Source organism: Motacilla alba, chromosome 13 (assembly GCF_015832195.1).
Source record: "Motacilla alba alba isolate MOTALB_02 chromosome 13, Motacilla_alba_V1.0_pri, whole genome shotgun sequence".
NCBI lineage: Eukaryota > Metazoa > Chordata > Aves > Passeriformes > Motacillidae > Motacilla > Motacilla alba.
This window is the reverse complement of record NC_052028.1, coordinates 14,196,710-14,219,975: the sequence shown is the minus strand read 5'-3', so window position 1 is coordinate 14,219,975 and position 23,266 is coordinate 14,196,710. Positions and strand designations below refer to the sequence as shown.

The following is a 23,266-nucleotide window of genomic DNA, read 5'->3' as shown; positions in this document are numbered from 1 at the left end:
GATATTTTCTCAAATTTCTACAGTAATTCCCTAATAACTTTTGTCCCTTTAGATTTCACAAATTTGATAATTTGAATTTTTATGGAAGATGAGTTTTTTCCCCCTGAAGTGCTAGTTACAGTGCCAGATTTTTTTTTTCTTAGGGAAATTGATTTTTTTCACATACACTTTGATAATGAAAATTTCTTTTGCCCTAAAATTCATTAAAATGTGTCTCTCTTTTTTATTTCCTACATTTTTTTCCATAAGCTCTGAGTTTTTTAAAAGATTTTAAAGAAAACTGATAAAGGCTTTATATTTACATACATTACTACATAATTTTCACTGTATTTTTTGTTTAAAAAGATGTAAATCAATTGATATGCTTTAGGATTCAAAAGTGTCCTTACATAGAAGCAGCCAAACAACTTGGAAGTCAAGGAAGCTCTTTAGGTTACTTAAGTGCTTGATTAAATTAGGAATCTAATTGTCAGCCACTGCACATTTTCATGGGATTATTCTAAGATTCACAATTATTCGTGGGATTATTCTAAGATTTTCACCAACAGTCTTTACAGTTTTGACTGCCTTACTGCAGGCATTTAGGGGATTTTCCATGTTGTATTTTAATCTCCACCCCCCATTTCAGAGCTGTGCTGACCAATAGGTTTGGTTTGCCTTGGGTCACCTCCCTGTTCATCTCCCTCATTCCTCTGCTGGCAGCAGTGACAGGATCCTCTCTCCACATTTACTTGATGCTGCCCTTACATACTCCAGAGCATCTTCCACCTCAAAAACCTCTCCTGGACCATTGCTGCTGGAGGGAATCTGGGTCACCTTTAGTACCATTTAAGACCCTGATCAGTGTTTTGTAGTTGGAGGTGAGGGTGCTGTGGGTGAAGCCACACACTGATTTGAACCCCATGTGCTTCTTGGGCAACATCAATATTATCTCTGTCTCCTCTTGGCTTTCGTTTCTGCTCTTGTTTTGGTAGTTCCACGAGAGTATTTATCCAGTATTTATCCTTTTTAATCTGGCCTGAGCTGGGCTGCTTTGCACAGCATTCAGGCAGTTCTGGTACTGCTGGTAAAGGATTTTATGTACACAGAGTTTGCTTGTTAGAGGCTTTCCTGTAACACGTGTCACTGCAGCCTGAGTTCTTCTAAGCTTTAGTCTGGTACAAGAGAGGAGAGAAAGGCTAGAGCAGGTATTTTCATGTTAAACTGCTCAGATCTTATTTAGGTAAAGAATTACTCCTTGCTTTTCTTAATACATTGTGCAGCTGTTTTTTTTTTACAGTCATCTTTCTTGCATTTTGAACTTTGCTATTCTGATGATGCTGAAAGACAAAGACACAAACTCCTTTCCCTAATCCACTCCAAAGAACGTACCATCTCTTTCTATGTTCTTGTTAAAACCCAATTGTGTGCAATTTGAAGGAAATTGAAACCACATTTTTCACTTAACTTTCCAAAATTAAAATTTATGAGGAAAAAGAAGCAATAAAGCAGTTACAATCTGGTCATCTATTATTATCTCTGTGGTTGGAGTAGTTCCACATTTGAAGAAAGTGACACCAAAAGTTTATCAAGCTTGTATGTATCAGTAATTTCACTTCTCTTATTATTTCAAACCACAAGAACTGCTGAAGTTAGTATTATGCACTTGGAAATTATCTTGGTGAAAAAGGACTTGGGTGATCTATATAAACAAAGCTTTTCTTCTAACTGAGAAACACAGAGCAATATTCATTTTCCTTACTCATTCATTTCAGAATATTGATGTTAAAATAAATTTCACAAATTGTGCTCCTTAAGCTGATTTAACAGAGCACGTTGTGAAAAAGCTGAATTTTCCTCTAGATCTATTTCTATGTATGTGTTTCCCATTATTCTTCTGCTTTTGCTTTTGCATTTCCCCTCTACTCTGAGAACAATGGGAATGACAGTCCAACACCAGGAATCTCGACTGCTCCAGCTCTAGAATGTTAGTGGCACTTGCTTTAGTTTTCTCATTTTGCCTTTTTTGTCTCTGAATTAAAATCAAGCCAAATGATGGATGCCCATTACAATCAATTGTTTCAGACAAGCCACCAAAAGTATTGTAGGATTCATTTACATTTAATCAAATTACACTTTATTTGCAATTCAGGGAAATGAGAACTCTGCAGTAAATCAAATATTTCCTCTCCAAGGGCCCCATTCAGCAGAAAATATCCACAATCTTCCAAGCTGGTGCCTCAATGTATGTAGCAAATCTTCCAGTGGGAGGAGAGCTTGTGCCAACAAACCAATGTTGCAGTCTCTGCAACATTTTTAAGGCTGTGGACACCTAAATATTTTCCAGTACAAATGCAAACCTTTGAACAATAAATTGTGCAGTGGCTTTCAACCAGCTGACAACAGACTTGCACCTCTCTTAGCTCCCTTTCATGGGCCACCAAGAAACAGTTGCAGGACTTCTGGGGTCCAGGAGTTTTGTACACCACAGGTTGGAAAATGCTGCTTTTCCTCTGTGAAACGTGTTATGAAATGGGAAATTAATGACAGTCACTGAATGTCATTTTTGGAGGGTGATCTTACATGTCTCCAAAAGCTTTCAGGATGACTAGGAATAAATTAAGAATACAAATACACTAAAAAAAAACTTCAAATAGAATAAATTTTACTTGAAGGCAATAGTACAAGGATGGGCAGATACTAATTTTTACTCATTAGTGCCTTTTGAAGTTGAAAAGCTCTATGTGCTTGGAATGGGAGGTTATCATTGACTGACAGCTCCTTTCCTCTGCAGTTTACTACTGAAAAACTACACCCAACAGGCAACTCTTCTACCCTTGTCCAGCACAGCACAGAGAAAGAAATTTTGAATTTTGTCCCTTGTGCTTATTTGCAGATTTAGTCCACTAAAACTTGACTGATTGAAGGATCTCAATGTCTCCTGATGCCTCAGACAGTTCCAACTGCAGGTCCAAGCACTGGAGAGCAGCAGCTTTTCTTCCAGTGGCAGAAAACCCTCTTTTGAGTCTCAGGCTTCCTTTGTAATTTTGACCCTGTTACTTAAAGTCAGCATTTTAATTGCATTTAGAGTCCTGAAAGTTCATTTAGGTGCCTGCTGGGATTTTTAAATAGGCATAGGTACCTAAATTTTATGGCTTTGTGGCTGTTTGCTCCCCAGCTCTGAAACTGAGAAATAATTCAGGGCTGCTATAAATTACAGGGAATGTATGATGCCAAATAATGTGGAAAAGCTCTTATATTGAGGGGAAAAAAAAAACCACTGCATAGGTTCACAACAAAGAGGGTGACTTCATTCTTGCTGGTGGAAAGACTTCTTCTTTGCTGGGCAAATATCCTGAAATTTAAGGTCTCCACAGCCATAATCTGATTAAAATACAGAGCTGAAAAAAATTCTGACCAAATCATGTAATGTGTTCTTTAATCCAGTGAGATTTGAAAGCCTAAGAGATAATAAATAATGATTTGCATGCTTAGTAGTTGAATGTCATAAAAGTCAACCCTGAGTACTTTTTCAAGAGTACTTGAAACGAAATTCTGCCATCTGACACTCACGCCAGAGTTCAGTGGGTCAGTTTAGCTGATGGTGAATGCTGCCTATAGAATATTATGGGATTTCACAGTATAAGGAGCTTTAAAATGGAGTTGCATTAGTCCCACCTCTCCCTTTCCAAATTTTTAATTTCAGAATATTTGACTGTTAAGAAAAAGTTTTTTTTTTTTCTAGTTTTGTTCTAGGTGCCCAGGAGATGGTGTATTTAGCTTCCTTTTATTTGTGTTTCAGTACTTCACTTTTTACTTTATATTTGTGATAAAGTACTGAAATAGCAGTTTTTGAAGGGAACTCTGTTATGTTGCTGGTGTGGAGGGAATTGCAGAAGGAAAGGGAACAAAAGGAAATGACAGGTAGAGCAGGTGAATCCCATGGGAGTTTTTTCCTTTTCTTTTGCTCGTTCACTTTTGTTTTGTGCAACAAGCAAAGTTTGGAAGAAAAAGGTGACATTGCATTTCCCTTTGCTTTTTAGAGAAAGTACCAGCCAGTTTGCATGTCCTAGACTTAAATATCATTGCTGGGTCTCCCCCAGCTTCAGCTTGGGTGAGCGAGGATCCATCTGCTCCAGCAGGATGCACAGAACCTTGTCAGTGTCCATTTGTTACTCAATCAGCTAAAATTTAGGTTTATTTTCAATAACTGAAAATTTTTATTTTCAGTTATTTTTCAGGGGTAATTTTTACCACCGAGTGTGTATCATGCTCAGATAGGGAAGAGACCACACAGACTGTAGAAATCAAAGTCAACACAGTGAAAAAACCCCACTGGTGGGAATCTCCTCTCTTGAGAGACCTCCAAGGTGTGGTCAGCCCCCCTGGCTGTGCCCAGGCTCTGCAGGGGTGGACGCAGCTGCCCAGGGGCACGCATGATCTGTCCAGCATCAACACAGGGCTTTCAGTGCAAAACCAAAGTGATTTCTCTGAAACCCAAGATATTGGACAATTTTGCAGTCCCTTCCCTTCCCTCTTTGGTGAGGGAGGGTGTCCTGACAGAGGGGATGGGCACAGGGGGCATGTGGGAGGAGGGAAAAGCTTCCTTGGAGCTGGGATACACTGCCCAGGAGAGCAGGAGGCAGACATACCCTGGGGCAGTTGTGCTGGAGCTGGTTTGGAGCAGGAGCATCAGTGCATCCTCCGTGCTTGTAATTAACTCTGGCAGCCAGGTGCTTACAGCTCCACACACCCAGGGCCTGCCTGAGTTTGCCTGTTCAAGCTCACTCTTGCATAGTTCTGATGGACCCAGAAGTGTATTTATATCATTGCTTACTGCCTGGAAAGCTGCAAATCAGTTCCTGATAAATATGCCACTTCCAGCAAGATTAATGCTAAATTCCTCCTTTTAGAGAGGCAATTTGCAAATTGCTAAATTAGATTTTAACGTTTGAATACTCTTTTTTCATGTCACAGTTGCAGTATCTTTGTTTCTATCACCCGATGATACTGTTTGTGTTGGTATTGAACTTTGAGGCATATTAATACAATACACAGAGATTTTGGTGGCAATTTTTTATGACAACAGTTCTTAGGAAATCTACTAGAAAAAAATTGTGCAGAATAATGTAATCCATTACAGGAGGTTTGCTTTTGTTTTGAATTGGATGGAAAGCAGGTATTTGTTTTGTAGAAGAAAAAATAGCTACTTGGAAGGTATTTTATTGATAACTTCAGAGCTGAGATCTGAATTTTCCTATAGGCTGCCAATAATATCGAGAAAATTAGGAAATAAGTACTAGTGCATGATTCTAAACCTACGTGATGGTATCTGGTTATCCATCATAACTTTAAATCTTTCATTCTATTTACTGATCATTTCACAATCCTTAATCTGTGTATTCCACCTCTGTGTTAATTAGAGAAACTTTAATACTTCCAATTTTGGAAAAAAACAATCCAGTTCACGCTGGACAAAAAGCAAATCAAGTTCAAGTAACCACAGGGACGTGGTTACTGCTCTGGAGTGTCATCAGCCAGCTCAGATGTTTTACTGTGTATCCCAAACTCAGCAGTGACCACTGAAGAATCATTCATTCCTGTTGTAAATGAAATATTGGGAGACTTTCACAACAGGACGGTGAGTTTCAGGCTGGTTCCTCACTTCCTTGCCTTTTACAGCTTCTTTTTGAGATATCAACTTTGTAGGCCAATGGTTGCACCTCAGATATTTGAATTTCCATAGTCACTTTCCCTGGTTTATAGAGTATATTCTAGAAGGTAAATTGGGAGGGTGGAAGAGAGGCAGGATGAGAAGGGAGGGATATAAGCAATTATTTTTGATTCCTCCTCCCTTCTGCCTGTGAGGCTGCAGAATCCAGACCAGTGATCTCTCTGTGGCGTGTTCTGGGGTGCTGAGCTCATGTTTAGAGGCAGAGCTGCAGGATTTGTTGATCCCTCTGTAATTGACTGGCAAGGTGATCTAATGCTGATAATTTAGCCAAAGCCAGTCCAGCCCAGAGCCCTCATTTTGTCAGGAGCAGCAGCCCTTGACGGTGTTTGCTCATCCCATCCCCTCCTTTGCTGAGCCCCAGGCAGGGAGGGCCTGGCAGAGCTGCCCATGGGGCACTAATGGTCTGCGGGTGTGAAGATGCTTAACTGAGCTGTGCATTCAATTAAGATGAGTTTCTCAGTTAACAGGCACCCTGGGAAGAAATGAGTTACTTTCATTCCTGGGATTATGAGCATTTAATGGAGTAGACCTATCAGAATTCTGCCTGTGCTGCATGAGATAACCCTAAAATGCAGCATGGATTTTCATCTTACTCCTCTAGCAAAAAAAAACCACCCCAAAAACCTTGCCAAGTGAGAAGGAGAAATCGATGCTCATGTGAGTTCTCTTGCAGTCAGGCTCATGGAGCTAAATGTGAGGTGGCATTGCATGCACAGTTGGATTTTACTTTATGCTTTTCTTGAGTGCCTTTGCTTGTGACTTGCCTATTTAAAATTATAATTCAAAAATGTAACTTAAATAATATTTATGATTTTTTTTTCTGTAAGACTTACAATGGGAGTGGAATATGCAAAAGATGGATGGTTCTGACTAGAGCTGGAGCTTGGCTATCTGATGTGTATATGCAGTATACACATGCATATAATCTAGCTAAACTCCAGCCAGTGTCAGTGGAGTTTCAGAAAATTTGCCAGAAGGGTTCTGCTTCAAACTGGTTCAGGATCTTGGACAAAGCAAATCTAGGATGAAGTTTGTACTGGACCTAAATGAGTAATAAGCATATGCAGGAGAAGCAAGGAAAACATAAATATTTCACACCAATTGTGCACTGACATTGCTGAGAAATAGGGAGGAGGTTTGTTGGGAAGGAACTTCAGTTTTGAGACTTCCTTTTGTATTGCATCTCCCATGCAGAATAGGTGGTATCTTTTTTTTTGGGTATAATCAGTGTAGTAAAAAATAACTTGGAAATTTTCCTTACCATTTCTGATAGAAAAAAATGAGGATATTTTGCTCCCAGTCCTGCATTGGTCAGAATCACTGCAATCATTCAGAAGGAGAAGAGAGATGAATTAGGATTATTCTTCTGATCCTACTTTACCTTGGTCTTTGGTGGATGGTTCATGCCATATTACTCCTTGCTTATTTACTGACCTCCTCAGTGACTCACCTTGGTTAATGAATTAGTTTCAGTTAAATTGCTTTCACATTTGGATAATTTTATTTTTTACCAGCACCCAGTGCTCCATTTGATTAAATTAAATCAAGCATGTAGTCAATCACCTTTCTGCCAAAAAAAAAAAAAAAAAAAAAAAAAGAATAAGAAAAGTCATTGGTTTGGTTTTCCATAATTTATAAATTAGCTAGGATAGGAATTGAGGGGGTGTTAGTCTTGTCCTGGGGTAGGGATGGTAGGTGCATGTAAGGCAAAAGGAATGCTGCATCTTTAAACAAGCTTTAATAAGGTTTCTTTAACTACTGAGCCAAACTCTGAGATCTCCCCTGCTGTAAGCTATAAGTTGCTTGTAGGCTTGTTCTAGAGAGTAATAAGTATTGTTGTTTAGCAATTGTGTTGTTGAAATTCAGCTCCACTATGTCTGACAGTATTTATCTAAAATACTTTCCCTGGTGCATGCTCAAGTTCCAGTAAACCGTGTCTTATTGTGCGACCTTTTCATTTTGCAGTGAAAAGGGATCAGCTCGTCAGATAAAAGCTACAAGCTGAAGTACAGGAAAAATGCGTGCTCAGAAAATCCGAGCATGATTGAAAACAAGATGTGTTAAATCAATGCAGTTTATCGCCTGCCTATTCCTGGCAATTGCTGTTCTAAGCTCATTCTGAGCACACGCTAGATGATAAAAGTATAGTGTCACAGTGCTCACTGGGGTGTGAGGCCAGGGAAACATGTTTATCAGACAGGCTGGGATGATTTTTTTTTTTTTTTTTACCCTTGATAACATTTATTGTCAACATTTTTGCAGAAAAGAAACCCCCAAACCCTGAAAGTTATGGAAGCAGGTGATACATCTGCTGCTGAAATCAGAGACTTCCAAAAGCTCTCAAATTATACATTTCTATTTAAATGTTACAAACTAGTAAACAACAAACTCAACTGTTTCAATGTTAAACAATTTGCTGCATCATCTGGGGTGTAGCCAAAATGGTCCTTTTGCTTTTGGGTGAGTAGCCTTGCTGCAATTTTATGTAGACAAGTCAAAGCTAATATTTGGAAATAAAGGTATGTGGAAACTGTTTTCTCAAGGGATTTTAAATTAGTTATGGAGAGGGATTAAAGACCTAAATTAAACCTCACAGCAGGTCAGCCCCTTCCAAGAGCACCACACCTATAATATTCATTACAGCTAGGCATAATTCATCTCATTTTTATGATTCAGTTCCACTTGTATTTCCCTGTGAATCTCATTTTCAGAGATTTTGGATGTGATAGCTGGTGTTTTTCCAATTTTCTCTCACGAAAATTCTTTTTTTTCTCTGACCGTAGTGAGCTTGCAAGTCAGGAGTCTACAATTCTGAGAAACAGCCAAATTTAGGCAAAAAAGCTTCTGATAGGAATTCACACAGGACACTGTGTTTTTCACATATGCATCCCTTGGTAATATTTTTTTTTAAATAATCTGAAGAGATGATGAGAAATAACAAGGTTAAAAGTGAGAGAGGCAATATTCAAAAGGAGGTATTTCTGCATACAAACAAGTTTCAACAATGGTTTCCAATACTGCCTACGCCAAAGACTTTGTGAAGGGTGAAAAAAGAAAAAAAAACCTACCTGTATGTTATCCAAAATTATCCCTAGGACAATTTTAAAGGTGTCTGCACCTACACTATGGAATTTGAGAAGTGCATGCAAAGGAAAAAATGTTGAAAATATGCAGAATACAGAATGAAAGAAAAGGTTACATGAGGTGACAGTTTAGCATCTCCCACGCTCTGTATGGTACATCTCTGCATCTGTTTCTGAGCCAACAGTTTAAAAATAAATGCAGTGTCTTTATTTTTAAAATGTTTTCAAGTAGGTCTAAATATAGATCTCATAACTAGCCTTACACACCCATTATTGTAAATCTTGGCTTGGATGCGTTTCTGTGCTTGTGTTTATGTGTGCACATATATTTATTTATTTATTTCAATGTGGGGACAAGCCATTGAGAACCAGCCCTTTTCACTGAATTTTTTGCTGCCTGCTCACATGCACCTCCAGAATGTGTCTGAAAAACTGGGAAATGTTCACATGTAAATGCTGTTTATCCCCTTTTTATAATGACTGCCAAAGTTGCATCAATTAACCTGGACGGCCAGACGAAGTAACCAACATGCATTCATTTCCTTCTGGCCCTCTGTAGGCACATCCCCAGTGAATTCCACCAGCCTGTTGTGAAATTGGGATGTTTAAATTCCAGTGCCTGACACTGGATTCTGTTTCAGACTCCCTTAAGGCCAAATCCTCCCCATTAGACAAGAGGTCAGTGCAGTCAGAGGAAGAAGAAACTGTGGAGCTCACAAATTGTTTGACTTTTTTTTTTCTCCCCAAGCCAGATTGCAGGTTGCTATGAGTGAACTTTCAGAGTTGTGTTTGGAGAAACCAACACATAATTCCTGCTAGACAGATCTCATAATCACATTCTGTAACTTTCATAAAAATATGGGGCTCAAGACATGCATTCCTTGCATCTTCAGCACCTCCACTGGCTGCAGAGTGGGTTGGATGAGAAGGGAATTGCTCCTGGTTCTAAGTTCCTGGGAAAATTGCTCCTGGTTCTAAGTTCCTAAGGGAAAAAATTGTTTTCAGGAAAAAAATGTCGTTCTATCTATCATGTCTGTAATAACAGTGACGAACATGGAGGAGCTGCCTCCAACACTGGCCTACTGCATCTTTAGTTCAAGTAAAGAGCAGTCACTGGGAGCTCAGGACTCTGTGCTGGGTTTATCATTTGACTCAGCTCTACATTTCTTCGTTGTATGTTGGGGCATTACATGGCAATGTAGGAATTACGTTTTGGATATCTCTATTTCTAATTTGAAAAAAATGTCATGATGTCACAGTTTGATTTTAGAAATGGAAATTCAATGCACAGGAGCAGGTTTAAATACCAAGACCAGAAAAACCAGGAAATTCTGGGTGAACACTGGAAGGGCCTTTCTAGCCCAAACTTTTCTGTGCAGGCTCTCCCTGTCCCACCCACTTCCATTTTCCACTTCTTGTGGAAATAAACCCTCCAGGGAAAGTCAGTGGAAAGAAAACTTTAGAAAAAGCAAGACAAGCTCACAACAACGACAACCAATAGCTCAAATGCTTGCATGTTTTCATTTAAGGAGCTTTAATTAGCAAAGGAAAAGTCTTTGCAGGGAGATTTGCTGAACGGACTTTTTCTCATTTGGTGATGGGGTTTTGAAGTGGGTTTTTGTTGCTGTCTTTGTAGAGCAGGCAGAAAGAGGCCACTGTGCATGAGAGTTGTTGGGTTTGGTGTCAAAATGTTGCTTTATAGCACCATCCACTAGCACTGCTGTACTGCAGGGCCTTAGCAAGGCATTTTAGTACCTGGAGTTTGACATTATTATGGTTTGTCCTGTCCTATTCCCATCTTCTGCAGTCAATGTTTTATTTTGTTAGGGTCAGGGGCTTGCAGTAGAAGTCTTTTGTGGCTGTGAGGTGTTGAGACACAAAACTTTCTGTGTCTTGGCCACAGAATCACCTTCTATTTATATTCTGACAATTTCTCTCATTGGACAGGAAAAAACCCCAGAACAACTGTCTAGACCCCAAAGCCCCCCCTCTTTGACACTACAATTCAGGACCTGTCACCAGCTGCCTAATTTTGCTGTAGAGCCAAATTTACAAAATAAATTTGTGAAGAGACAGAGGAAGAGTCTAAAGCATCTTCCATTCCACTGCTTAGTGACTCCCTGGTGCTCCACAGGAGCAGACACTGTGGGATATTTAATTCCCATGTTCAGCCTTTCCCTGAGTGTTTCACTTAAAAAAAATCAAGACCAGATTTCTCCTCTGAGACAGGGACGGTCCGACCTGTGGGCCTGAGGCAATTTTTTTTGTAGCCTTGAGCCTTTTTTTGGAGGGGTTATTTGAACCCTTAGAGTCCCTTCCCTCTCCTTGCAGCCTTCTCCACTGGAAAGCAGATGGGAAGTTCATAGGTCTAAGTACTGCTTTCTCACTGGTTTTGGGTCAAACAGAATGAAAAAGAAACGGGGACTGAAAAATAAAAGGAGTAAATGAAACCATGAATGCATGGGAAACAAATTAACTGGATATGTTTTACATTCTGAAATATTTCCATAATGCTGCTATGTAGTGTGTGTTTATTTTTCTTTGAATAATAATGTTAAAATGTGTCTAATTCAATTACTCTCTGCATTTGCTGAATGAGTTTTCCTTGGTGAAGGGCTCTCCTACACTACCCCAAGCTACGAATTCCATCTGATATTTGAACAGGTCCTTTTAATTGCTGATATTAAGTGTCGATCATTCTGCTGGGAGTTGGCAGCATGGCCAGAGAAACAAATTCCTCTCTCAGATACATCAGACAGTCATTCAATTAACAACCAAAGCTTTATTGACACAGTAGGAATTCATTATGGGAAATATTAAAAAAAGGCCTCCACTGACTAGTAAAAAAAAAAAAGAGAGAGACTTTGTAAGACGATGCATTATCTGCATGTGGTTATTAAAATTATTTGAGCAGAATTTGAAATTATGGTTATGATGGAAACATTTTTTCTCAGAGGCATGAGCAGCATTTTTGTTGAAATTGTAAGTTGGACTTTGAAAAGATGACTATAATGTACACTTCCCTATTTCTACAGACATGGTGCATTTTCTTGATTAAAAGCCTTAGATTTTATGAGTTATGGCTTTAGACTTGCTGCATAAAGAGCTTCATGGCTTATTCTGTTAGAGTCTAATTTGAAAGAAAGTTCTTCCTCAAGGGTTTAAGAAGTAATTCATAAAATGGTAAGAATAATAAATATTGTGCCTTAACTCATACACTAGGATAGATAGACAGATTTTGTACACCTGGGTGTAATTTTAGTTAATTCACACAAGAGACAGGCTGAAAGTTTATTGTTTGGAAGGAGAAAAATGGCTTAAATCTTGTATTTGCAAAAATGATTATATTAGCTTAAATGAAAATGCTACTCTATTAATGGCTTCAATAAGCTTTGCATTTGGAAAAGTATTTTAATAAAAAGTTACCTGAAGTTTACTGCAACTTAAAATATGTAAGTGAGGGAAAAGTACTTACCTTGATTTATATGTCTTTTGGAGGTGTAATTATTGGCTTTTTACTCACCTATGTAAAACAATGTACTTTTGTAAATGGATTTCTGGCCACTTTACTCCTTTTTTTTTCCACATAAAAAATAAGCACTGTCAATCAAAGAATTTTAAGGTTTATTTCCTCTTTAGAAATGATTGATAGCCTTTTAGATTTACAAGTTGACAAGTTAAAGGGTTCTATTGGTATAATTATGTACTAAATTCACAGTCTTTCAATTTAAATGTCCTTTTAAAACCACAAGATTATCATACCTGTATTTTGAAAAGTGGGCCAGTCAGTTTGGGTTGGTATACAAATTGCTTCCATTAGCCTTGGGACCTATTTGAATTTAGTACAGTTTTTTAAAGTTAGTAGTACTTTCAATGGTACTTTTAAAATATAAGGTAATGGGAATGCATTTTAAGTACCATATGTGTTAGCTTGTTTTTAATGTACGGACGTCAAGAACACAAATAGAGAGTTTGTATTTCTGATTGATTCTTTTTTTTTCCAATCATGGAAAGAAAACTGTTATTTGAATTAAAGGACTGGGAAATGCCTTGTTGTGGATGGAGTTCAGCAGCAGAGAGCAGCCACATGTACTGGGGCAGAGGAAAGCCTTGCAGGGAGGTGATGTCTGACCTTGTAGCAGCTCTTCTGCAGTGCTTGGAGATGAGAATATTCCCTCTTTTTTTTGGAGTTTTTCCACCTCCTGACACACAACTGGTCAGGTTTAATGCTGAGGGTGGGGTTAAATGTGTGAACAGATCTCTTTCACTGAGACATTATTAATTACATTTGGGTTGTAAATGAACAAGGAGTGGAGGGCTGAAATTGTCCAATCTGTTGTCAGATGTCCAGGCAGCTAAAGATCCCTTTTTTTTTAATTTTATGTAAGATTGAAAGGTTGATGGGTTAGAGACTCATGAGTGGTATTTAACAATAGCATTTTAGGACCCAATCCTGCAGATTGCTGTGTGCAGCCTCTCCCCACCACTAAAATAAAGCTGAAGCTGTTTGAAGCAGAAAGTTTTCACTATCTCACTATCTCTCACTGTATGCTTGATGCCTTCTGAGATTGGACCATAAAATTAACATTTTTTTTTGGCCATTTAGTTCAGAAAATACTCAGAGGAAATACTCTGTGGATTTCAAATGTGTTGAACGTGTAGGAAGATATGAGAAAATGACTGCTAACTCTGGGGGGATTTCAGAACTGGCCTCCATTTATAATATTGCAGAATTTAGTAACTACTTTCCCAAAGGATCTAAAGGGAAAATGGCCATAAACTAGACTGAATTAGAGGAGAAACACATTTGGCAGAACCACACTAAAATCATTGAACATATTTGCAAAAGGAATTTAAATTTGAACTGTAGGGGTTTTTTGTTGGTTTTTTTTTTTTTAATCTTCTCAGAGAACAACTATTTTTGACAATAAATATAAATAGCAGATAATTAATTTATTTGAAAAAGGTTTAAACTAAGCAGCCTTGTAAGTAAACTCAGAGGTAAGGAAACCAGGGGTTTCCAAACCAAGGAACTGTGATATTTTCTGCAAAACTATGCAGCAGAGGGGTCAATGGGGGCTGGGGTGTGAAAGGAAATGTAGGGGAAAAAGGCCCAACCATCCCAAAATCGAAAGGGGCCAAACCAAGAAAAAGCCTTATGCTCATTCCTTCCATATATTGATCTGGATAGAAATAAAAGATCACATTCAGATATTCTTGATGAAAGGAGATACCTGAAAAAAACCCAAACAAGCAAGGAGACTGGAGGGATGTCATGACCTTCGGGGTAGTGAAAAGCTCAGGAAGTAAAATCCTGAACGATTTCTAGTTCGGTGTTACCATAATACTGCAAGACTCATTTCAGGATATGGTCAGAAGGTTCCTGTCTGATGTTAGAGGAATGCTGAGGTCCTGCTGGACCATGGACCATGTGCCTCTCCAGGCAGTCCCATCAGCCCCACATTTGTGTTTCACCATGTTGGGTAGGTCTGCCTCCCTCAGCATCACCTTCCTCTGCCTCAGGCTGCAGCAGCATTGCTGGATTTGTTTATGGAGATGGGATGTGCCAAAGGTCCAGGAGGAGATGAAAATTTGACCCTTTGCTTGCCAGCTGGACAATCTGCTGTAGAAATGTGCTTTGAAAGTAACAGTAATTTAAATAGATTGTTTTGTGGGCTTGTTATGGAATGCCATGATTAATTACAAACAAGTCAGGGATTAGATACTGGTTTCATGATAACATGAAGGTCTTTAGGAGTATAGAAAAATGTTCACTTAAAACATGGAAATATGGACTGGTTATGCCATGTTGAGGCTGGGGGATGGAGTTTAATGATAAATCTTTTTGCAGTGTTCAAATATCATCAATCTAGCCGCATAAAAAAGTTAATAATAAGATCCTCATAAAGGTATGATATATTCATAAATTAGTAAGACTTTGTGCAAGAAATATTTTTTTTTGCTATTAATAAGCTAAGACAAGAGAAGAAAAACTTTAAAGTGACTTAAAAATTTAAAAAGATAGATTTTTTTCCTCCCCAAAAAAAAAAAAAAGGCTGAAAATATAAAAATCCACATTCAAATTGGTATTTTTTTTCCATTTAACTCAAAAAATTCGAACAAATTGCTGTGGAATATTTCCACATCTCTATTGGCATGGGAGAGTCAAGATGTGCTGTTGTTTAGAGATGCTCGAGAATACTTGACTGTTCCAGTTCACCAAAGCACTTAGGAAATTCTAAGCACATGTTGAAGTCTCACTAACATCTGAGTTTTAAAGTGATCATATGACTCGAAATATAGCTAGAAGGTCATTCAGTGCAGTCCCCTGTAATTATAGGCAATCATATAAAAAACATAATATGCTCAAATTTGCTTTGCTGAAAGCAAATGGGTTTAAGTATGTGCTTACAGATAAGCATGTGCTTAAAGGCTTGACACAATCAGAGCTTCCATTAATGCAGACAGACCAGCATTTTCATGAAGATTAAAGTGTTCCACTTTCACCACTTCTCACCTCCATTTTACCGGACAAGGACTAGGGAAAGATGAAGTTAAAGCATTGATGGATTTTTATTTTTAATTATCAGGTCTCCTGGATCAGTTTGGTGCTGATGGGAGCCTAAGCTGCTGAAGTCAGTGTCGATGAGTAAAAAATAAAACTTCTGCCAAGACAATTGCCTGTATTTCATAACAAAATTATTTGTGAACATTGCACATAGAGCACATTAAATGTCTAATGAAATTTGGAACAAGAAAGGCACTGGTATAGGACCTACTCTTGCCTTCCAATCACCTTCATCATGATATGAAAACCCAACATGAAACATGGGGTGTAAAATATTTATCACATTGATTTCATAGCGCCTTTCAGAGACAATAATTGCTTCCTGTTTGGAAGATGTATGCAACATCCCCAAATCTCCCAGGAGCTTTGCTGGAGGAGCTGAAGTGGGAAGGTTTGGATGGAAGTCAAAGGAACAACCTCAAGCAGTGTTTGGACCAAGACTTGAGTCAGTGCTGAGTTCAAAGGGGGTTTTGCCGTGGTCCTGCCATGGTCCCGTGGTGCCTTTGCCCGTTTTCACCTGAGCCCCCTGCTGTGCCTTTGTCACCTCACGCTGTTGTTTGTTGTTGTTTCAGCTCTGAACGAACCCACCATTGACTATGGTTTCCAAAGGTTACAGAAGGTTATCCCCCGGCACCCCGGTGACCCCGAACGCTTGCCAAAGGTCAGCACAAAGTTTGTTGTTCTGTTAAATATGGTAAAGATGGTTACTGCATGTTTTTGTCTGAAAGTGCAAGGCTCTCTGAATATGTTGGTACCCAACCCAGATAAGTCAAAACAGAGGCATGACCAAGGAAGCCCAATCAGCAACTGGAGCCTTGGGAGAATTCTGTTATCTTCTCAGTCACAGCTAACTCAAACAGCTCTTGCCTTTCTTAAACACAAATCTTTCTCTATGTTCTAAAATACGTAACAATGAACGTATTTTTTGGTTACCATTTTGGGACCTGAGCAGTGTTTTCATGGAATAATGATGCTTTTTGGTTTTGGTATCAGTAGCATTTTGCCAGCGTAATTTTGAGAACTTCACCATTGATAAAATCAAGTTAATTGGATGTGGCTCCACTGCTGCTGCATCATGTATTGGTTTAGGGTAATAATGATTATATACTGTTTTATTTCAGGATTGCTGATTTAAGTAGAGCATTGTGTACTGAAGTGATGTTTGTTCCCATGAAAATTAGTGAGGTTTTTTGTTGATTTCTGTCAAGTAAAAGCTGGGGGAAAGATAGCATTGTTCAGATAGGTTTCTTGTACTGGGAAAACACTGGGATTGCACTCAGATCTGGTTTTGCTACCTTGTAAGAATTTGCAGTGACTTTTGTGGTATACTGGAGTAAGAGGTGAGGGATTTCAGTGTTGCTGGTGTCCACAGGAGCTCTGAGCAATGGTGATGATCTGGAGTCACTGGATGTGGCCAGCTGCCACTGCATGTTTTATCTGCTGTTACTGAGTGAGCTGGGGAGTCAGAATGCTTCCTGTGGAAAAGAAAATGTGAATTTGCAGACCTGAGACACAGACAAATGAATTGCTCAGTTAATGTACATCCAGTATAGCCTTTGTGATTGAGCAATACTTGTGACCTTTCTTCTGTAGCTCCCTGAGCTGTCCCCAGGCTTTCATCAGGGATTGTTGTAGGCTTTGATTAGTTGCATTTCTAAAGTGTTTGAAAGGTGAGAAGATTTCCTGAACACTGGAACTTAATTTGTTTAATTCCTTGAAAGAAATAAAAGTCAGTACGTGACTTCTTTTACAGGCTTGTTCTGTCTTTTATCTTTGCCTAGGAAGGCTGCAGGCTGTGGTTTTGGGGTCACTGATGTGTTGTCCTTCCCTCTTTCCACCAGAGAAACATGCTGTCCTGGAGAGTTACATTTACCATTGGCTCTGTTCACCCTCTGCAAGCTGTCCCTTTCCCTAACATTTGGACAGACTTGCAGCAGGACACAGCTTTCATGGCTTGTCAAGTTTCCCTCCAGAGGTGCAACCCTTTCCAAAGAAAGAGAGCATCCTTCTGTAGGGGCTTTTTATTTCACCTCTATCCTGCCTCTGCTGCCAAATGTGCTTCTGGGGAAAAATAGTTTCTCAGAAAATAAGAGGCCAGCCTGCACTATGCACCAGGCATTTGCAAGGCCCAAAAGAACTGCTGCAAAACTTCCCTAAACCCAATGTTCCAGCTGGCCATAGATTTTATTTAAATCAGGAAATTAAAGTAAAATAAAACTGGGCAATTCCAAATTGAGTTATGTGGCTAGGGGTTTGGATGGAACAGGAATTGGGCCCCTTTTTGGCTCCTGAGGCACTGAGGGGGTCCCCAGCAATGCCCCTTTGCGCTGGTGTGGAAATGTGGGAATGCAGCCTCCAGGATGAGCACCCTCCTCTTTCCCATTTGGTCTGAGGCTAGTACCACACATTCCTGCAGGCGGAAGAAAGCTTCTCCTAGCTCCATATCCTGACTCCAAAATTTAGCAGGTATTTATGGATAGGGTATGAGAATGAGGGTTAGCACTCAGTCATGTCTCCTCCTATACCCTCTTGGCTTCATGTGTTTCTTTGGAGTACCTTTTAAACTAATTTTTCAAATCTTTAAATCAAGAGAAAGTGTGGTTATGTCTGCAGAGGTAAGATGTGATGGCCTAAAAAAAAAAAAGATCACTTCTTAAGGGTTGGACAAGCTCAGCGAAGAAACTGGTAACATTGTGCAAGCTTAGAGGGAAACAGGATGTTGAGAGGACCTTTTTTTTGTCTTTGGGTAATTCCTTCTGTGCAAGCTTGAAGGTTGGACCTCAAGTTCAAGTCTCATTAATATGCCACGCACAGAGGCTGAATGCAGCAGGGGTTGGCACATGTCGACTTCTGTGTTTGAGGCACTGATGGTTCAATTCCCAGCATCACTTGCTGGCTCCAGGATCAGCATCAAGGACATGTGAGCCCCTGTGCTGGTGAGCACTGCACAGTGCTCTTCCCCATGTCATTAAACCAGGAAGGGCTTTGGCACTGTTCCACTGCAGACAATTCTCTGTGGCTACTTAGAGGAGTGTTGGAAGCCATATGGCTCCCACAGTGGAACCACGGGCAGAAAGGGCAAATGTTCCAGAGAAACAGAAGAGAGGAGAGCAGTGCTCAGAGCTCTCAAATCCTTCCCTCCACTTCCCCCCTTGCCCTCACAGCACATCATTACTTTCTGTTCATGAAAAAGCTTGTGCCTTTGTATTAAATAAACAAAACAAGTCCTATTTCTCCAACTGCTGCTGGGGTTCATGGCCACTATTCCATTGAAACATTACTGATGAATTAGAGATCCTTCCAGAAGTAGAAGTGGTTATAGTTTTTGTGTTCATAAGGGCATGCTGCCCTTCCCATGGAGCATCAAGAGCATTCTGCTCTGTGACTTATCCCTGCAGTCAAGGAGAATTGTTGAGGCCATCAAGTGAGTGGTAGCACATGCTCTGCTCTCCAGAGCTGAGGAGTTAACAGCATTTCTGAAACAATTGAGGCTCTTAGAGAAGTTTGATCTCCACAAGTTTAGAGCCAGTATTTTCAAAAGTGCTCAGTATTTATGCTCAGGATGAATTTTTTGAAATGTTCCATCTATCTGCTGGAAGTAGGCAGAAAAAATAAAAGGACAGATTTAAAAAAATAATTTCTTCTTCCCAGTGTTTCAACAGGCAAATTCCAGTAGAGAATGTCCTCCCACAGTGAGGAGAATGGGAGCACCTGGAAATGAGGGTCTTTGGACTGCTAGATTGACAGCTGATGTGCTTAAAGTAGAAATGCAATATATAGTTTCTGGAGAAAAGACAGGGAGGGAGCTGATGTTAGCAGCTGAGCTATGGAGCCAGTTTGAGCCAGAATCCTGTTCCCTTCTTGTCCAGAGCAGGTCAGGGAAGGCAGCCAGTGGAAGGAGATGCGCATGTCTGCAGACACCCCCACACCCACAAGCACCAGGAGGAGAGACAAGAGATGGTGGGATTAGCACCCAAAGCTTGGAGTGAGATCAAGTACCAGCTTGGAGTGTGCTGGGCAGTGTAGTCTTTCCTTTCTAATACAGACAGGAGGCAGATCAGAGGAAACAAGAGACCTCTGGGGATAAGAAAAAAGGAACACTGTGATGCTAAGGTTGAGAAATGCTGTCATTGTCCTGCAGGAGCAGTCTGTAGGGAGCCTGTGTGGAGCTGGGAACAGCCCTGCACGTGTGTGTGCCCCATTTCCATCTGAGTGTTTGCACACGTGCACACAAATGCACTCGTGTTGTTGCTTCCTGTGCACATAAACTGCAGTGGAGATCACTGAAGAGTTCAGATCACAACAACATGTTGAGTCTATTAAGGTTCATTCATGTAACTACCCTGCAATCCTTAAAATAAATCCCTGGCAGACACGTTGCAATTCTGCAATTTTGTTAAAACTCCACAGCTAGAGCTGTAAAATAGCTTCAGCTGTGAGCTAGATTTGAAACACATCCATCCTAAATGATTTAATAACAACGATTCCTCTTTATATGCAATTTCCTAGATTTTATTTGCCATTTTCACCACTCCTACAACTCATCACTTGTATTTAGATTAAGCAGAAGATTGTTCACTCTGTGTTTGAGAAGCGAGTCATTGCACCAACCCCCTCTGTGATCTGACGTCCTCTCCCTCCCAGTCTGTTCCCTCAGTGCTCTCTAGGAGACCCCTTATCCCTCCTGAAAGGGACCTTTACTTCTGGTTTCTCTTCATGTAGATGAAAGTGGAGCTTCTCTCTCTAGTGCACAGGGGACTCCCTGCTGAGCTGAGAGCACAGGTAACCAGAATCCTCCTTCCCTTCAGCTCCTTTTCTCTGGTCAATCATTAAACCCCCCCAAGACACAGCCCAGCTCCTCGTTTAGGACACTAATAAAAGACATGTGGTTATTAGGAATCAGAGGCTGGCAAAAGCAGTTGTCTTTTTCCATATGAAATCCCACAGATCTGCCCTTTATCCATCGTGACATGGGTATTGTTTATATTGCAAATAAAGGTTGTCTCTAAATGTGGGTGGTTGGCCCAGGCTTGCTAGCAGAGGTTAAAATAGCAATGAAGACAATGCAGCTCAGGTTTGCTGCTTCAGACAGACCCAATGGAAATTCCAGAAAGGACTGCCATCTACTAACTCAACATACACTGTATTTTAACCTCAGTTAGTAATTTTCAGCTAAGAAAACATTTTTTTTTTCCCATCCAGTGTAACAAGAGAATCATTAGAAAACTTTCATACTAAGTATGGGCAGGAAGGGGGGGCATGTAAAGAGGTGCTATTGGAGTTCATCTGTATAGCAAGGAGGTCATGGGATGTGCTTGGAGAGCTCTACATTCTACTGTAAAATTTACAGGAATGTGAGACCAGAGTTAAGATTGGTATTGAACGCTCAACAGCTGGGTTTTTAAAGTTCCCTAACAAATTGCACTCAGTTGGTTGAGGAGCTTGTTTAGGGGGCCTGATATTTTGTTTATCCTGTGGAAAATATTTGACAAGAGAGCATTCAAAGCTTCTGAGACGGCAAGGTAGCTGTGCAGTGTCACCCGTTTGGGGTGGTGGATGTCAGAGGGGTGTCTGGGAATATGCAGAGCCTGAAAGGAGAGAGCAGAGGGACAGAGGCACCGCTTGCTGAAGGGCAGAGCCAGCACACAGGGCTGGCTGGCAAGGAGCCCTTTCCTTTCTGAAGGTCAGCAGTGTGCACACACATTTCACTGAGCTTTCTTTATAACTGGGTCAGCATTTACTCAGCAAATGATTAGAGCAGATGGTGTAATTTAGAATCTATGACAAAACTTTTAATAGATCAGGGCTAACGTGATGACAAGGAGCTCTGCGCCGTTCTCCACTCCCGCTCTCTGCTTTGCCTTGGGGTAAAAATCATGCCTGGGATTGGATTTTCTAGTCTGCACATTCCATCTGAGCGACTCCAACCACTTGTTTGAGCATCCTGTAGGAGGGATCCCCACATTTCTCTGTTCCTGTACGCTCATCCTTGTTGGTTTTAAATACAACAATTAACTGAGGATGACAGGAAGACACCAAACAGGTAAACACAGTCCCTTCGAGGAGCAAGTTTTGAAGGAAAAAGACACAGTTTGAAGAAAGTAACAAAGGCTGCATTTGTGTATTTTGCTCCATGGAGCTGAAAATATCTAGTAAATTGATCCCGTGGGAGTAATAAATACACATTACTTTATCTTGTACTTCATGTCCTATACCCCTGAGCCTTGATAGAACAACACCACTTAATAGACTTAAAAAAAGAGTAATTACAGTCATTGGTTGTGTGATATTTCAGCCCTTCCAGCCCTGCCTGACCTTCTAATTTAGCTCACCGTGTCTAACTAATGCATTTATATTCATCTTTTATGAAGCATGTGTAGTACAAAATTGACTTTGCAGCCTTTAGCAAGCTGTCTTACCAGGTTTGGGATCTGGTTAGTACAGCGTACTGTATAGCATATGTACATTTACAGCAGAATTTTGCATGCATATGGTTCTGATCATCTATTACTTTTTATCCTCTTGGAAATAAAATAAAAAATATTTTTTTCCATTTCATCCTCCCCTCCCCTTGTTTAAAGCTTTTATTCATTGCGGCATTATTTACAGCTAAACATGCAGGCAGGAAGATGCAAGCATTTTTAAAATGATTACCACTAATGTTTCTACTTGTCAGAAGTGCTTAAATTTTCCTGCACTTTGTCTAAAAACTTAGCACTTTTACCTTTTAAGAATTACAAATTTCTAAGATCTTACCAAGCTGATTTACAAACACAGCTGACAGTTTATGATGAATGATGTTGCAAAATGTGCAATATGTTTCTCTGTCATTTCTATGCATGTATATATTAAGAAGAAGATTAAGAAGAGAGAGAACCCCCCTCTGAAAGAAACCCTTGAGTTAGAGAGCACACACACAAATCTCTCTCCTGTGTTTCCTCATAACTTCCCGCTCACTTCACTCATCCAGTGGAGCACAATTGTTCTCTGTGCATTTTCCCCCACCATATGGTATCCTCATTACCATACACTAAGGGTCCATATGGGGAACTTGTGAAGTGAACTGTATTCATTTTAACTGCCAGATGAGCAGCCTTTTGCTTTGCAAGCTTAGCTTAAGTCATCTGCTGTCTTTATGTTGTTATGGCAACACAGCACCAATAAAAAATTCTAATCTACTGTAAGTGTCTGGGATCACAGTATTTTAAATGCTCCCCGTAACTGTCCTCCAAGCGAGGAGCTTGTTCTCTCACTGGGACAAAGGGTTATTGTCAACTCCAGCAGGTGGCAGTAAAGAAATTGCTTTTTTTTTTCTTTAATGTTTCTTAAAAAATATCTATTTTTACTTTTCCCCCATATCCACTCACCTCAGAAAATCATAGAATTATACAACATGGTCAGTCCTTTAGATACTGAGGATTTCTGATGCTCAGGTAGGAGTTGCAGGTGATACTTTTTTTTTAAATTGCAGGTGATACTTTCAAGTTACAGCTCGAATATTAAAGAGGGCAAAGAATGAAACTGTGGAGGCAGCTCATGCACTTTATTGAGAGATCTAGGCTCAAGTACCTCTTTCACCAGGACTCTGATACCTCCATAGCCACACAGCTATGTTCAGTTTTGGAGCTGTTTTCTAGCTTCTAGCTACATTTCAAACTCCTGGATCAAACACAAAGCTAATTAAGGATATCTTATATTAATGGAAATAGGCAGCAGCATCCTTAAACATAAATCATCTTCACCTCCACAGGCCACATGATATGTTGCATCTCTGTCTCTCTGTCTGCATGGAAAGTGAACGTTTGTAGTCTCAGTTCATCAGTTCACATTAGCCTCATGCTGAATATTTAAACACAGAACAATTTGAACACACCATGAAGAGAGACAGTGACTGCACTTTCA

At 39.9% G+C, this 23,266-nt stretch overlaps 1 protein-coding gene across 8 annotated transcripts in view; it reads left to right on the top strand.

Moving 5' to 3' along the window:
- Positions 1 to 23,266, top strand: part of EBF1 (EBF transcription factor 1) — a 269,155-nt gene that overhangs the window by 223,147 nt on the left and 22,742 nt on the right. For all 8 annotated transcript variants that reach the window (XM_038150157.1, XM_038150152.1, XM_038150156.1 and 5 more), the window contains exon 11: positions 15,937 to 16,025. In XM_038150157.1, the coding sequence (XP_038006085.1) occupies positions 15,937 to 16,025 (89 nt within the window). The remainder of the gene's footprint in view (positions 1 to 15,936; positions 16,026 to 23,266) is intronic.